Here is a 17641-nt window from a genome sequence, read left to right on the forward strand (position 1 = left end):
AGTCTGGAGAAGACAAGGCAGTAAGAGTTCACAGAGCAGAGTACCCGAGAGCAGAGAGCTGCACAAATAAAGAACTCTGAAGATCAAGGCATAATAAATGGAAACACATCCCATGTTCATGGATTGGAAGACTCACTACTGTTAAAATGTCAATACCACTCAAAGTGAGCTATGGATTCAATGCAATCCCTAACAAAATCCCACTGACTTTTTTGCAGAAATAGAAAAATCCATCCTAAAATTCATATGAAATCTCAAGGGATGCCAGATAACCAAAACAATCTTGAAAAGGAACAAAACAGAAGGACTCACACTTCCTGATTTCAAAACTTACTAGAAAACTATAGTAATCAAAGCAGTGCAATATTGGCATAAAGACAAACATATAGACCAAAAGAATAAAATAAAGAGCCCAGAGATAAACCCTCAGAGATATAGTCAAATGATTTTAGACAAGGGTGCTAAGACTTCAATGGGGTAAGAACAGTCTTTTCAACAAATGGTGCTGGGAAAACTGAATATCCACATGCACAAGAGTGAAGTTAGACCCTTACCTCACACCACACATAAAAATTAACTCAAAATGGATCAAAGACCTAAATGTAAGGCCTAAAACTATAAAACTCTTAGAAGAAAACAGGGCTCGGGGCACCTGGGTGGCAGTCTGTTAAACGTCCAACTCTTAATCTCAGCTCAGGTCTTGATCTCAGGGTCCTGAGTTCAAGCCCCGCATTGGGCTCCATGCTTGATGTGGCGCCCACTTACAAAAAAAGAAGAAAACACAGGGCAAAAGCATCATAACATTGGATCTGGCAGTGATTTCTTGTATACATACCAAAGGCACAGGTAACAAAAGAAAAAAATGGACAAACTGGACTTCATGAAAATGTAAAAAATTCGTGCATCTAAAGACAATATCGACAGTGTAAAAAGGTAACCCACAGAATGAGATAAAATATTTGCAAATCATATATCTGGTAAGGTACTACCATCCAAAATATATAGAAAATTCCTTAAACTTAACAAAAAAACAGACAACCAGATTTTAAAGTGGGCAAAGAACTTGTATAGACATTTCTCCAAAGAAGATACGTGAATGGCCAATAAGCCCACAAAAAGATGCTCAACATCATTAATCATTAGGGAAATACAAATCAAAACTGCAATAAGATGCCACCTCCTATCCATTAGGATGAATATCATGTTTAAAAACCAAACAGGGGTGCCTGGGTGGCACAGCGGTTGAGCGTCTGCCTTCGGCTCAGGCGTGATCCCAGCGTTATGGGATCGAGCCCCACATCAGGCTCCTCCGCTGTGAGCCTGCTTCTTCCTCTCCCACTCCCCCTGCTTGTGTTCCCTCTCTCGCTGGCTGTCTCTATCTCTGTCGAATAAATAAATAAAATCTTTAAAAAAAAAAAAAAACCAAACAAACAGAACATAACAAGCACTGATGAGGATGTGGAAAGATTGGAACCCATGTGCTCTGTTGGTGGGAATGTAAAATGGCACAGCCCCTACGGAAAACAGTATGGCAATTCCCTAAATAAATTAAAAACAGAATTAGCATATGATCCAGCAAGTCCATTTCTGGGTATATGTTCAAAGGAAAACTGGGGCTCAAAGAGATAACTATACACCCATGCTCATAGCAGCATTTTAGTCACTCTAGCTAAAATGTGGAAGTTCTCAAGTGTCCATCAATGGATGAACGGATACGCACAATGGAATATTATTCAGGCTTCAAAAGGAAGGAAATCCTGACACATCTACAATAGGATGAACCTTGAGGACATTATGCAAAGTGAAATAAGCCAATCACAAAAAGACAAATACTGTATGCTTCCAATTATACGAGGTACAGTAGTCAAAATCATAAAGATAGACGGTAGCATGGTGGTTGCCAGAGGCTAGGGGGAGGAGGAAATGGTTAGCTACTGTCTAATAGGGATACAGCTTCCATTTTACAAAATGAAAAAAAGGTTAGGAAATGGATGGTGTTGATGGCTGTCCAATATTATGAATATATTTAATACCATCGAACTGTATGTTTAAAAATGGTTAAGACAGTAAATTTTATGCTATGTGTATTTTGCCACGAAGAAGAAAAAAATTGGGTAAAAAAATGTTACGGGATGCAGCTTTTTCTCTGGCGGATTGGCAGCAGAAAAGAGAAAAAAAGAATTGACAGGAGAAGAGAAGGGATATCTCCTGTGTGCCTGCGCATAGGCCCTGGACACACACAAGCTGATTCAGCCTCCCTTGTAACCTGTGGGATAAAGACGACAAACATCTACTGTAGAACACTATCCAGGTAAAGTTCTAAGAGCTTCTGTATTCGTTTGCTTCATTTCGTAACAAGTCTATGAGGTAGGGACCATCTGAGGGCACTGATGGCACGGGGACATGGTCACTTGCCCAGTATCACACAGCTAGGAAGAGAGGGACCCTGGATTCAAATGCAAGCAGTTTGGCTCCTGGGCCTGTGCTCCCAGCCACTCCACTGCCGTGACAAACCAGACCCAGAGGCTTTAAGTACTCACCAGAGTCACCCAGCTAAGCAGTGAGATTCAAACCCAGCTCTGTCAAGCTCCGGGCTCCTTTCCACCCCTCTCCCCAGGAGCAGCTGACACAAACGGAAAGCTGAAAAAGGAGGAGCTGGAGGGTGGGCAGGAGCCTCACCGGGTGGGGCCATGTGGGCCACGTTTCCACAGCTGGGAAAAGAGGGGATCAAACCAGACATCCTGCTGGGCCTTTCTAGCTCTCGATGTCTAAGAGTCTACGGGCCGGAACTGGAAGCAGAAGGGCCCAGGCGCCCCCTGCTGTGTGCGGCTGCCAGTTACCATTGAGGTGGGTCTTCAGAGGTCTGTTGTAGAGCAGCTCCAGATGCTGCCAGATCCACTTGTAGTAGAAAGGCGAGGTCCCAAGGTCTATGAGACGCAGCACTTCACAGCTGCCCTGGAAACATCAAGGGACACAAACAAAAGGGCTAACCCCTGAGGCTCGGGGCAGGCCAGGCTTTGAAGATAAGCTCTATTGCATCTTACCCCAGTTTACTTGGCTTAATGCAAGCAGTTTTAGGTTCTTTTTTTTTTTTAAACACAAATGTTATCTATTCATCATAAGTTCAAATAGCTAAATAGGCATGAGAACCAAATAAATGTTGGCACTGGGGGAAAAAATCACCATAGAGAATGTTATTGGGATGAGTGGTGAAATTGACTATGGACTGCAGATTATGTTACATTAATGTTAAATTCCCTGATTTGGATAATTATTCTGCAGTTAATTTCTGACTTTAGAAAATAATCACTCGGGTGCCTGGATGGCTCAGTTGGTTGGGTATCTGCCTTTGGCTCAGGTCATGATGCCAGGGTCCTGGGATCAAGCCCTCATTCGGGCACCTTGCTCAGCAGGAAGCCTGCTTCTCCGTCTCCCCCACCCCCTGCTCATGCTCTCTCTGATAAATAAAATCTTTAAAAAAATAAAACTCAATATATCAAGGACATCATCTCACGCCAAGTAACATGGTCATACATTATTGTTTTTAATCCCATATTATTCTATGTATGCCGCGACTTACATATGATTTAAAATAAGAAATAGTTGATCAAAACAAGCCAGACACAAAGAGCACATATTGTATGATTCCATTCATATGAAATGCAAAAACAGGCAAAAGTAATCTTCTGACAAAGTCAGAAGAGTGGTTCTCTTTGGTGGGGGGGATTTTGTCTGGGAAAGGGTACAAAGGAGCCTTCTGGGGTGCTAGAAATGATCTCTACCTTGATCTGGGTGATGCTTACACAGGTGTATACCTATATAACAATTCACTATGCTGTAAGGTTTAGATCTGAGTTCTTTATTGCACACATGTTACACCTTAAGAAAATATTTTTGAAGATTAATATTCAGTTGTATCTAATTTGTCAGTATTATATATAACTCTGTTCTTGCTCAGGACGACAAAACCCCACTTATAAAACTCACCACCTTCCCAAACTCTCCTGCAGTGGGGGTGGCAGTGAGCCAGTTCCAGCTAATGACATATAAGTGGAAGACTGATGGATAAAACTCCTAGGAAACTTATGGTTGTCCTTCCCTATTACCTCTGCCTGAAACTCAGATGTGATGGCCAGAGGTGGAACAGTCATGTTGTGACCACTAGGATGAAAGCTATAAGCTGGGGATGATTAGGGGAGAAGCTAGAAGGAGACTGGGGTCTTAAAGACTTCCTCCAACAGCTTTCTAGCCCTGGATTGCTTAATTCTAGACTCTCAACTGCAAGACAAAATTACTGTTCACTAAGCCACTGCAGTCGGATTTCTATGACAGCAACTTTAACTGATACTCTTGTACATATGTCTTTATGCCCAAAGGGGTCATTAAGGCAGTTCACAAATACTCAAGTTATCCCCCCAAGCGTAAGGCAGGATTGTCTTTTTCCTTTGAATCAGACATGGCCTTCTTACTTGCTTTGGCCATTTTTCTTAGCAAAGTGACTTCTGATAATCTGGGAATTTTAAAAGTCACTGCTTGATGCTCAACATTCCTTTCCCCTGTCCTATTGACCACGAAAGCATAGGTGAAGACACTGGGTCCCCGAGGGACCATGAAATGCAAGGCCTCCTGCTGATGTGCTGTGATCACGCAGTGGGATGAAGGAATGAGTCTTTGGTTAGTTAATCCACTGAGATTTGAGGATTGCTTATAATTGCAGTATAACCTAGTTTATCCTAATATAATATCCATGTTTGACTATCCCCTTGGTATTGTTTCCTCCAGGTATGTACGTTTTAAATTTCCATACACATTGCCGAACTGCCTCCCAGAAATAGTTTACATTCTCGCCAGCAGTGCATAACAGAGCTTGTTGTATCTTTGTGTTACATCGAAAACTGAGTTTTCACAATCCTTTTAATCTTTCCTAATCTGATAGGAAAGACAGATATGCCATTTTTTTTCTTATTTATTTCATATCTTTATAAAATCTTACCCTTTTTTAGTAGGAACTGTAAGAGACATGTCACAGTTAAGGTTCAAGACAGATTACTGTTGAAGAGGAAGGAGAAGGGATCAAACATTTAATAAGCCCTTATTTACGCCAGGTGTTGGGCTTGGAGGTTTAGTCAACATTCATGCAACATTTATCAACAAGGAACTGCTGGTACCAGAGGAACACAGGTGAATATTTTCCTCTCAGAAAGTCTCTCGTGGGTCTTTAATCCCATCTGTATTGTGTAGAAAACAATTTCACCATGTGCCCCCAAATGATATAAATTGTTAAAAAATGAGTTAATTGTGGGTACTAAGTATGTTTTCTATGCCACCAGGAAATGACCTTCCCTAACTTTCCTGGAATCCCAGGACACGCAGGCCACTCAGTGCTGATATCGCCCTCTAGCGGCCATATCCGTGAACTACAGGAGCCGGGCTACCGAGTCTCCGATGAATACTCCCAACAGCCGGGCTGGTGGGAAATAAAAATGGGAGAAAAAAACAGTTCCTGTAAAAGGGGCAGGTGCTCTTCAACCCCAGCCAGAGGGGGCTGCCTCACAATACAGCCTGGTGTTGACTGATCTTCTGAATAGTCAAAAGAAGCCAGAAATCCGAAATTTTATTTACAATCTTCATAATAACGGTTAAATCAGTTTTCAATAAAACACTATAGAGGGTGGCTCAGTCGTTAAGCGTCTGCCTTCGGCTCAGGGCGTGACCCCGGTGTTCTGGGATCAAGCCCCGAATCAGGCTCCTCCGCTATGAGCCTGCTTCTTCCTCTCCCACTCCCCCTGCTTGTGTTCCCTCTCTCACTGGCTGTCTTTCTGTCAGATAAATAAATAAAATCTTTAAAAAAACAAAACAACAACAAAAAAAACCACTGTAAAGGACAAATCCAACTCACCTACTAGCCAGGATGGCCACCCCCCTCACACACCTGCTGTCACTTTGTGACATCTGTATTATTTTTCTCAGAATGAACTTCTAGAGCGCCTGCATTAGACTCACCAGCTGTGCTTATTCAAATGCAGATTGCTGGAGTTAATGAATGAGACTCTGGGGTGAGGCAGAAATTGGCCTAAGAAGCTCCCTAAAGTGTTCTTTATGCTTACTCATATCTGAAAAACCTCTTCCCTTAAATCAGAGATCTCCAATTTTAGTGCACATCAGAATCACCTGGAAGGCTGTTCAAAACAGAGTTTTGGATATTGAACTGCTCTTGGGTAGGCCTGAGAATCTGCATTTTTAGTGAGCTCCCAGGTGATACTGACTGCTGCTGCTGATCCAGAGACAACACTCAGAACCACTGAATTCGAGGATGACTGTGAGCTAAGTAAATCTGCGCTAGACTCTCATCCTTACAGACTTGAGGAGGTCAGTAAAGTCCCACTTTACAGACAAAGAAGTGGAGGCTGAAACAGACTAAGAATGTTCTGCTGGTCAAGATGTAATCATCATGCTGGTTAAAGCAAGTCTTGAACTTTGACCCCCTATCACCCCTGCCCCCCTATCTTCCCTGGCTATACAGTATCAAAAGACCTCAGAGTTAAATCTGGAGACACACGGCATTCTTGGCTTTGGAGGTGATCACCCCAACATTTTAGGAAGGAGAAAGCAGATGTCAGGGAGGAGAAGGGATTGCAAAGTATTGAGGGTGGCCTTCAGGGCTCTCTGCTACCATTCCCTCTGCTAGGCTCTCCCCACTCTCCTCACATGGCCATCAGGATTCTCCAAGCTTACCACACTGTTCCCCGCGGCTGGCAAGGGCCTCACCCTCATCCCCACCACCCTCTGGGTCAGATCCTGTGCATCCAGTCCCTTAGAGTATACAGGTTGGAAGACATATACTCCCAAACATCTCCCAAGCCTCCTGGCAGCTAAGGAGGTGATTTGGGGTCCCCCGCCTGGATGCACGTGGGCAAGGTCTGGTTTTGGACGGCAGGCCCTCCACGGTGCTCGTGGAGGCGGTGGCTATAGCTGTGGCTTCCGGAACTTGGCAGGAGCAGCAGCACCTGTGACTGTCCAGTTTGGACTTGGACTTGGAGTCATTCAGGGATCACTTTCAGTCTAAGGTCTGTTCCTTCAGGACTCCCCATCACCAGTAGGTCTGTTAGCCATTCAACATCCTACAATAACTCCCTTTCTGCTTACATTTAGCTCGTCTTGACTCTCTTCTCTGGGACTGAACCCAGAATAACAGCACAAATACCCACCTGGTGTTAAGTCTAATAATCGGCTCTCTGGGAAAAGGTATACACATCTATAAATCTTACTCTTACAAAGGGTGTGCTGCACACAATTTATAAATAATAACAAAACAAACTATACTCTGACTGAAAGTTCCATATAGCCAAGTGATTCTCACAGAATGCTGTTGCAGACTCTGGCTGAGTCCTGTAACCATAGCCGGTCTATAGTCACAATTCAACCACAATTTGTGAAATGAAGTTGCATCCGATCCACTCTTTTCCCAATAGACTTAATATTATTAAGTCTGGTTTGTAATCTCCTGGCAAACTACTTCTCACCCTTGTATAAATTATATTCATTAACTGAAACCCCCTCTAGCTTTAGCACTAGTATATTAGAACTTTGCTGGTTCATCAGTGATATAACTCCTATGATGAATCTATGATAAACAGTGTTTAAATACTGGCAAAACATTTCTGTAATTTCCTTCTCTTTACAACATGATGGCTACTGACCCACCCCATTTTCAAATGTAATCTGCTCATAAACATTTTCTCTATAGCTTTCTTAAGACAATCAGCAGAGCTATAAATCAAAACCTGACTCAGGGTGTCTGCTGATTTCCACTGTCCCGCTGGGGCCAATTTTCATCTACCAATGTGAAGTCACTGACTGTGGAGATGGGAAGAGACTTGCACAATTGTACAGTATTTGCACCGGATAGATAAAACAGACATAAATAAACTCCAGAGCACAGATAATAGTAAAACGCAGTAATGTCATGAGGAAATGATGAATTTTCATTATTTACTATCCTTGTTTTCCATATAATATATTTAATCGTAGGTTTATATAATTTAATGTTTAGTAATTATTGTGTCTATTGTCTTGCAAAATTCCTGAAAACTTAATCAGCTCTCACAGACCAGTAGGAGCCAACTCCAGCACACAACCAATCCTGCCCTTCCTTCTGTCTAACGGTCCAACGCTTCAACGGTCAACTCCTCCTCACCTTCTCCAGGAAGACTTTCTTAAAGCCCCCAGTCTTTAGAGAGGTCTCCCTCCTAAATCCTTGTAACTTGAAGAATTTGCACTAATCACTTCGTAGTTGGCCTGGATAACTTGGTACCTGCTCAGAATCTAGTGGAAGAGAGATATAAGGAGAGAGAAAGAGTCTTTTCTATCCTCATATCCCTCCAGAGCATGAACCAACCATGGCAAAAAATCAGCAATGTTTGGTGGCTTGATAGGAGCAACAGCTATATGGGAGGTACTAAAAGTTTGTGGGCAGAAGCCTGACTCCGGCACTTACTAGATGGGTGGCCTTTCCTAAGGTGTCTTAACTTCAACTTCCTCATTTGTAAACGTGGAGTAATAATATCTTCCTGATAGAGCTATGGCGCAGATTCGCGGTGAAATGGTACTATGTTCACAGTTCATCAAAGCCCTGCTTGAAACAGCAAAAGACTGGGGCAACCAATCCATCAATAGGGAACTGGTTAGATAAATTCAAGTACAATCATATAGGAAAACATTGCACAAGTGGTTAAAAAAATATATATATATATACATATACACACACACACACATATATATATGAGTGGGTTCTTTCTGGACTGATATGGAACAATCTACAGAAATACTCTTGAAACGGCAAAGTGCAGAACAGCCTGTGTAGCATGATGCCCTCTATGAAAACAAGGAAAGAACATAAACATGTGTTTGCCTTTATATACAAAGAATAGATGCAGGACAGACACAGAAGAAAACGGTGACAGTGACTGTCCCTCGGGAGGAGCACTGGGTGGCAGCAGGAAGAGGTGAGAGGGAGACATTAGTCTTTTGAACCTTTCGAATTTCGAACCATGTGCAAATAAACCAAAACAATTACCAGTGCTAGTAGAACCCCTGGCACAAGAGCAAAGGGTCTCAAAAACAGGTAGTTGTCATGATGATCATGAAAACGACAAAGGCATTGAGCAGAGTCCACAACTGACAGAAAAGTCAACTCAAATTGCAAATCCCAGCCTGAGAAGAGCTTCAGAGTCAGACCTGGGTTGAACCTGGCTTCTGCCCCTCATCAACTGTGTGACCTTGGAAAAGCCACTTAACCTTCCTGTGCCTCAGTCTCCGCCTCTGTCAAATGGGAATAATGGCAGTACCAGCCTGCGCTGGGCTGCTGCGAGGCTGAAATGACACAAAGCACATGGAGCACACAACCTGGGACACAGTAAGCACTCAATAAATGTCAGACTCTCTTTTCATTATCAACCAACAGAGAAGTTGGCACAGGACATAGAGCAATTCACAAAAGACAAAATTTAGGTAGTAAACAAACATGATGAATCTCACCACTCATGAGGAAAAATGTAAATTAAATCCCCAGTGAGGTAGCAGTTGCCATCTATGAAATGAGAAAAGTTTTGAGGGAATGACAGGTGAGCCTGGCAGAGGTGTGCGGTGCTGGAAGCTAGAGAAAGTGGATCCTCTGGGACAGCGACTTGTTCCAAATCCATAAACATGATCCAAGCAATACCACTTGTTTTTTTTTTTTTAGATTTTTTTTTTATTTATTCATTTTTGAGAGAGAGGGCGCATGAGCACAAGCAGGGGGAGGGGCAGAGGGAGAAGCAGGTTCCCCACTGAGCAAGGAGCGCCACACAGGACTCTCCCAGGACCCTGAGATCATGACCTGAGCCAAAAGCAGACGCTTAACTGACTGAGCCACCCAGGCGCCCAAGTAATCCACTTCTGAAAATCTGTTCTGAGGTGATGAGCACATGGGTGATTTCTTCCCTCTATCCAGAACTATGTTTTATAATGTGGTCATATCACATGTATAACTTAAAGATTATACTTTTATTTTATTTTTTTAAAGATTTTATTTATTTATTAGAGAGAGAACACACACAAAGAGGGGGAGGGGCAGAGAGAGAGGGTGAAGCAGACTCCCCACTGAGCAGGGAGCCAAACTAAGGGCTCGATCCCAGGACCCTGAGATCATGATCTGAGCTGAAAGCAGACGCTTAAGTGACTGAGCCACCTAGATGCCCCTAAAGATTATAATTTTAAAAACTGATCTGGCATCATTAAGATTCAAGGGCCAAATGTGTTATTTAAATATGCATCTGTATGTAAATAAGCATGTACATGAGCTCAAGGAGGAGGTACCCCCAAGGCCCTCTTTCTAATTAACAGTGTGTCTCAAAGTTCACAGCAACCCTCCGAGGGAGGGAGGCCAAACTGTGTGGTATGCCATTTACAGCTGGAACACGACGCTCAGAAAACGAAGTGCTGCGGAACAGGGTTCAGCCCCTGCCTGTGTGGCCGCAAGACATTATACTAGGCATGCCTTCCGGGCTTCCACCCCACTCTCCCCATCCCAGCACTCTTACCTTGCTGACAAACATGATGGAGGACGATTCTACAAAGTCTTTTGAGATCAGCTGCCCATAAGGGAACTTCTCCACCTTCCCCAGGGTTACGAGCTTCCAGAGCTTCTCATCAGACAACGATTCAAACAGATCCATCTTCCTAAGGGGAAAATCCTCTTAGAATTCATCGCCCTCCATCATGGAAGGTGCCCAGCTCTCAGCAATTTCCAGAAAGGGAACGTGTCATCTTACTCTTGCAAATGCTTGAGGTGGAGGATTTTACTCGGCCTCCAGTTGCCTCACCTGGCCTGTGCCACCCCCTCCAGCCCTCCCCTCTGCTGCTCCTCAGTCCAACCTCTCTCACTTCCACTCTGCCCTCCAGGGGCTTCTTCCTGGCTCCATGCCCCAACGCTGTGCTCACTAGGCTAGTCTCATTCCAAGCAACTCTGAGAGTTCCCCTCTTCAGCTCACCTGCTGTCCTGTCCCCTAGCCCAGCAGTCCTGACCCTCCCTTTGGTTTGGGCAGCTCGCTCCAACCTCCTCCAGCCTGTTAGCTTCAAACACTCGGTCCTGTGCCTGATGAATGGGGGATATCTGGACTCCCCTCTTTTTGCCTTTGTTCGCTATGACTGAAGGCCCACCCCACAGTGCCACCCCTTCCCCTGAGCTCATGTGCCACCACTCAGTGCCTTGCCTTCCTCATATGAATCCCTACAGGGCTAAAAATCATCTCATATTTTCTCAAATCCCACAGATCACGAGCCCAGAACTCGGGTGACTCGGCATTAAGTTCCATCGAGGGCACCAAGGGGGAGCAAGGTTGGTGCCATGTCCAAAGGAGAAGGGTCTGGGGACACAGGAAGGGAAAGCAGGGTCGCCACAGAGGGAACACCACGGGGCCACACACTTTCCATGATCATCTCATTCAATCCTTACAATGATTTGGGAGAAATGAATCATTATCCCCATTTTACAGAGCAGAAGACTAAATTCAGAGAAGGGAGGTGACCCATCTACAATCACATGGTTGACAAGCCCAAGAGCTGACACTGCAACTCAGTCCTATATTTCCACTGTGTGAAAACAGGAAGTGCTCCCCGCTGCAGGACTAAGTCCTCCCTTCGCAGGCCCCAGTCCTTCTTACAGCTCCTACTCTCTGCACTCTCCCCTGCCCTATAGGGCAGCCCTCTGCCGCCGCACTGCTCTAGAGCCGCACGACCCCACAACCTGTATTTTCGGGGCTGGTGCAGATACTTCATCTGATTTCCATTATTTTCCTAAAGGCGAGTAACTAGAAGTGATACAATGAGCACCTGCGTGTGCCTGGCGCGATGACAACATGGGGATTACCGTGGCAAAAGGGCCACTACACCCTCACGACCATAAGTGCTTCCTGCCTTAGGGGCAAATAAACTGTAAAGGAGGTACTATGTAATCAAGAATGAGTTTGGCTGGGACTTTACGGAAACACGGGGTATGGCAGAAGAACTGGGGAGCACTCTCTCTCTTCTGGACGGCAGATGGGTGGGGTTGGTTAGGAGGTGGGGCGGTGACGCCCAGAGACTTCTGAATTGAACATTCTGGGTACATCACCACCCTGAGGCTTGGTTTCCTTACCTATAAACTAGACAGAACAAGAGAAACAATGTCACGAGATTGAATAAGTTAAAAGCGCTGGTACAAAGGGCTTAGTACATGTTAGCTATTCTGTTAGTACCGTCACACAAAGAAGGGACGTTGAGCTGAGACCTGAGGGTATAGTAGGAGTTTGCTAGACGGAGAAGTCTGGTAAGAGGTGTCTCCCACCTCAAGAGCATTCCGGGCAGAGAGAACAACACCTACTGTATCCCACCGGGCCTACAACAGTCAGGCATCTAAAAAATACACAGGGGTTAGATGTTGGCTGATGCTGGCGGTACCTAAAAAATTCAAATTGATGCTGAGCATCTTTCTGGAATTCCTGGTCCAGCTTATTCGCAAGGAAATCTTCTCTGTCGACAACCAGGAATTCTGTTTCTTCCATACAGACCACGGTGGCTCTCCTTACTGAAGGAGTCAGAACGCCCAATTCCTGTTGGGTGGACATGGGCAAAGGCAAGTGAGAGGCTACCAAGCGAGAGGCTACCTCTGGCTTTCTGCCTGCAGCCTTGCCCACCTCTTTTCCTGCTTCCATCAGCCCCCAGAAATCTCTACTCCCCAGACTGTGGATTGTCTGGCCCTGTGCTCCTGTTCATTCCCCACTTCTGGGGGCCCATCACCTCCCTCTTAATATGCTGCTTGTGGAAAAAAGAGTCAACAGGCTTGACCAGACCAGACAGAGGAAGCCGGAGGGGCCTCGCTGAGGGGTCACTGTGTCTCTGTGGGGGTTATACAGGGAACACGTTCCTCAGACATCACAGACAGAGGAGCCAGCCTGGGACTTCAGCTAGTCCAGTCAATTGGCCTGTGACCGGAAAGGGCACTGGGACCCACGACAGGGCAGTGACTTACTCACAGGAGAAGGCAGGACTGGGCCTGGCTGTTCTAGCCCGAGTCCTGTTGAGCCCCCAAGCCTGCCCCAGCAAGGCAGACCTTTCCCAGTGCTAACCTCAAAACAATCACCCCTGTGCAACAACGTGGGGTGGGTGTCCAGGAAGGCGCTGCTGCCATCATCATCCTCAGTCACTGCGACCATGCCCAGGTAAATGAAATAAAAGCTGTTGCCCCTCTGCCCCTTCTTGACGATCACGCGCCGGCGACCAAACCTGAGGAAAGACAGTGGCCAGTAGGTATGGTAGCAAGCAGGGAGCCTGGCCCGTGCTACAAGGAGCTCCGCACTGCTGGGCTCTTTGCTCGGGAGCAAGAAGGCACAGGCTGGGATGAAAAGGGACCTCACAAGAGCCCAGCCCCGCCCCCATCAAGCTTGACCTCTCCACTAACATCCACCTAGTCGCCTGCCTCCATCAGACTGAAGCTTAATGAGAACAGAGCCTTCGTCAGTCTGCTTTGGCACACAGGACGTGCTCAGTGAACAGCAGCTGAATAAATGAAGGACCAAATCCTGAAAGCAATGGCTGAGTAGCTAAATGATGGAGACAGGATCCAAGTCCTGATTCTGCCCCGAGCTGCATGGCACTGGGCACTCACATTCATTCCCTGACACTCAGGGTCTCTTGTCTGTAAAATACAGATGAACACGCCTAGAAAAAAAATTGACAAATGGTCTTCTAATCCCCAAGAGCTCACTACACAACTGGGAACCATTAGGGTAGAGGTGCCCAGGTCCAGAGCAAACTGGGAGTTAGTTCTTAAGCTCCGAGGGGGAAGATTTTTGCATTTCAAATGTAAGTTCAAATTTCACTTCTTTCAACATTCATTCGTTTCCTTCCTTCATTCAGTAAGTTAAATAAATACCAACTGTGTCTATCAGGCAGAGTGAGAAAGGACAGATTTTGTCCTAAGAATTACGGTCAAGTACAGGAACTAAATTAGGTTTAAAAATGCTTTAAGGGGAAAAAAAAGTGCTTTGAAAAAGATAAGCACAGGCGAATTCAGAATCATAGAGAAAGGGAACTTAACCCAGCTTAGGAAAGCCAGAGCAGGCTCCAGGATAGTGTCTGGAGTCTTCCAGGTAGACAGAGAGATGGAAGAGTGCCCCAGGCAGAGAGACCACCACGTCCAAAGGCACAGAGGTGGCCGGAAGCATCGTATCTTGGGGAAAATGGAAGACAGGTAGGTCAGGGGAGTAGTGGGAGAGAAATTTGGCTGTGTCTAATCATAAGACACTTCAAATACTGGGCTAACTTTGGATTTTACCCAGAAGGTAATGGGGAACACAAAAGTCTGGAAAGAGGAGATGGCCCAGATAGCAATGACTAGATGGGAGAAGACAGGCACATTCAGCTGGGAAATGAGACTTTGGGGAGCACAGCTAGTGCTCATCCAAGTCCAGACTCTTGGAGCCAGAGCTGGAAAGACCCTCAGGAACCATCTAGCTGGATCCACATTACTAAGATGAGGGAAGTGGGACCTAAGGAGCCCCAGGCTTGCTGAAGGCAAGGTCACACCTGAGTCACACCTGAGTCAGCACTAGACCCCAAATCTCCCGTAGCAGACATCTGTGGCTTTTGCTGCCAACCATCAGGTCACCTTTTCCACCAACCACACCCTGACTTCACTTTGGGGAAAACACCTTTTCTTGACTCTCAGACAATCCGTCATCTTGCTGCCACAAGAGAAAGTCTGGTGGAGAAGGTGGTTTATGAGAATGGAGTGTGAGGAGGTGGAGAGAGACAGACAGGTACTGGGTCCTGGGGACACTGGATCCCTGAATCCGGCTGAGCCAGAAGCTGGAGAACTATCCCAGGACTTTTCAGATACGCGGGCACCCATGCATTCCCTACAGCTAGGTTTTCTGTCCCTTGTGACTGAAAGAATCCTGTTTAATCTGCTCATTTCCAGTCCCAGAAATAATCAACTAGCTGAAGAGGGCTTTAACAGTCACCACCTCTTCATCCTCACACAAACCCATAAAATCTGTATGGGTAGCCTCGTTACATGGACGAGGATACTGAGGCTCAGAGAGGTTAAGTGGCTAGCCTGAGGTCACACCTCAGAGTGGCAGATGCAGCATCACATTCCAGAGCTTCTACCGCCATGATTCTTTTTCTTTGCATGATACCATTCTGCCTCCTATGGAATCTTACTTTAAGACTGGTGAGTTGCTCTTCTTTATTGGGCTAGAACAAAGCAGATGGTTCCCTTCACCTGAAATGTTCTTGTCTATACTTCCACTTGTCAAATATACCCATCAAATGCCACCCCTTCTGTAAATCTCCTTTGGCCAAGCCAGCAGGAGGGTCCCCTCCTCTCCCAGGCTTATTGCCTGTAAACAGATCCTGTGCAGGTCATAACAGGCCTTAATCTATAGCTAGTTGTGATTATGGGACCTGGGACCTCCATGAAGGAAGACACCAGGGCACAGACCTATAGCACCCTTACAGCCTAGATTTTCAAGACAGGCCTTACCTCAAATATTCTGCTAGGCTGCCTCTCTTAAGCCACCGAAATGTCCAAGAAATGGCAATATTTCCACACACACCTCTTAGACTTCTCTCGTACAAGGTATTTATACGGTACTTTTTGTGTTATGGACCCTTTGACAATCTGGTCTTCACAGAATAATGTTTTAAATATATAAAATAGGGGCGCCCGGGTGGTTCAGTCAGTTAAGCGTCTGCCTTCGGTTCAGGTCATGATCTCAGGGTCCTAAAATCGAGCCCTGTGGGGGGCTCCCTGCCCAGCGGAGAGTCTGCTTCTCCCTCTCCCTCTGTTCCTTCCCCCGGCTGCTCGTACTCTCTCTCTCTCAAAAAAATAAAAATCTTTAAAAAAATGTTAAATATATATTTATTTATATAAATAAAATACAGCATAAACAGTTAATAATTGCCTTTTAAAACCCAAATTGTGGGGGCACCTGGGTGGTTCAGTCAGTTAAGAGTCTGACTCTTGATTTTGGCTCAGGTCATGCTCTCAGGGTCGTGAGATCAAGCTCCAGATGGGGCTCTGCGCTCAGCGGGGGTCTGCTTCAGATTCTCTCCCTCTGCCCCCCGCCCTCCCCCTTCCCCCCACGCCCCCTCATGCTATGCACACGCACTTGCGTGCACTCTCTCTCTCTCTCTCTCTAAAATAAATAAATAAGTCTTTAAAAAACAAACGAACCCCAATTGTGATCTAGCAATATACGTGCGTCTCTATCAAGGCACTGAATAACAAGACCCAGCAGCAGATCTAATTACTACCATAATTTCAAAGATGTGATGAATATAAATTATTTTTTGAGAAACCTGCAACAATATGAATGTGTAATCTTGGTGATTTCTTTTGGTGAAAAAGTCACAGGAATAGCTAATACTATAGTGGTTCATTACCTACATCCGCGATTAAAGGAAATGATAAATTTTAGTTAGAGGTTAATGAAAACAGATATAAATTTTTTCTTCTCCAAGTTCACAGACCCTTGCCCTAGCTCCTATCTGGACATAGCACAATCACCTGTGACCCACTGTGGCTTTTAGGGCTCGGATTTGAGTCTCAGCTCTACCCCCCATTACTTGGGTGACAGAGTCTGAGTCATTCTTACCCTCTGAGCCTCTACTTCCTCATCTCAAAGAGGAGGGAACTGGACCAGATCCTTTCTGAGGTTCCTACCAGAGCCCCTCCAGATCCAGCGGCTCCTTAATCCTGGGTAGACTAGCAATAAATGAAGGAGATCAAGCATGCTACAAGCATAACAACGAACACTCGAGTGAACTGACAGCTTTTCACGGCTGACGCACCACGGAGACACCAGCAGACCTGCCGCAGGCTCCTCCTGCCCAGCCTGTCCCAGCCCAGGTGCCAAGGGGTGTGCCCCTCACTGACCGTTCAAAGCGCATGACTTTGGCCAGGAGTAGCTGCAGGTGCTCTGAGTAGTTGCGGTAGCTGTCCAGGACCTGCAGGAGGTTACAGAGGGCCTGGATCTCGGGCTCTGTCCTCCAGGAAGGCAGCTTCTGCGCGATCTGCATGGCTTTTGGAGGGAAGTGACCCTGGGGAGAGAGGACCAGAGTGACACACAAGACCTAGCAGTTTCCCCCAGGGGCCAGTGGGCAACTCCCCACACTCTGTTCTTATACTTTCCACTCCCCGTACAACAGTGGCTGACATGTACTGAGTGCTTACTGTGTGCCTGGCATCGGGATACACATCTTACACACACCATCTCACTGCATCTCTGCCCAGCCCGAGAAGTGAAGCACAATTACGATTCCCATTTGACAGATGAAGACACTCAGGGTGATAACCTAGATCTGCTACGTACCAAGACCCTTATCCCCAACTCCTGACCATACTGGCTTTGCCGTTCACTGACCACCCCCTTATGGGCCCCACGTGGTCTGACTCCCTTCCTCCCTACCCCCCACAACCTCACCTCCTGCCTCTCTCCTTCATTCTCCAGTCTCTAGCCTTCTACCCATCCCTTGCAGGAGCCAAGCTCACTTCTGTACTGCAGACTTTGCTTGAGCTATTTCCTCTGCCTGGAATGTTCTTCCCCTGGGTTTTCAC

The 17641-nt window shown here is 45.8% G+C and overlaps 1 protein-coding gene across 4 annotated transcripts in view; it reads right to left on the minus strand.

Annotated features, from left to right (window-relative positions):
- Nucleotides 1-17641, minus strand: part of CNBD2 (cyclic nucleotide binding domain containing 2) — a 56323-nt gene that overhangs the window by 16361 nt on the left and 22321 nt on the right. For 3 of the 4 annotated variants that reach the window (XM_026503409.4, XM_026503411.4, XM_057312557.1), the window contains 5 exons: nucleotides 16961-17124; nucleotides 13146-13302; nucleotides 12478-12629; nucleotides 10581-10719; nucleotides 2841-2955 (listed from right to left, as the gene is read on the minus strand). In XM_026503409.4, the coding sequence (XP_026359194.2) occupies nucleotides 2841-2955; nucleotides 10581-10719; nucleotides 12478-12629; nucleotides 13146-13302; nucleotides 16961-17124 (727 nt within the window). The remainder of the gene's footprint in view (nucleotides 1-2840; nucleotides 2956-10580; nucleotides 10720-12477; nucleotides 12630-13145; nucleotides 13303-16960; nucleotides 17125-17641) is intronic. The other variant, XM_044385792.3, reaches the window with a different exon arrangement.

This window comes from Ursus arctos, unplaced genomic scaffold, assembly GCF_023065955.2.
Source record: "Ursus arctos isolate Adak ecotype North America unplaced genomic scaffold, UrsArc2.0 scaffold_16, whole genome shotgun sequence".
Lineage (NCBI taxonomy): Eukaryota > Metazoa > Chordata > Mammalia > Carnivora > Ursidae > Ursus > Ursus arctos.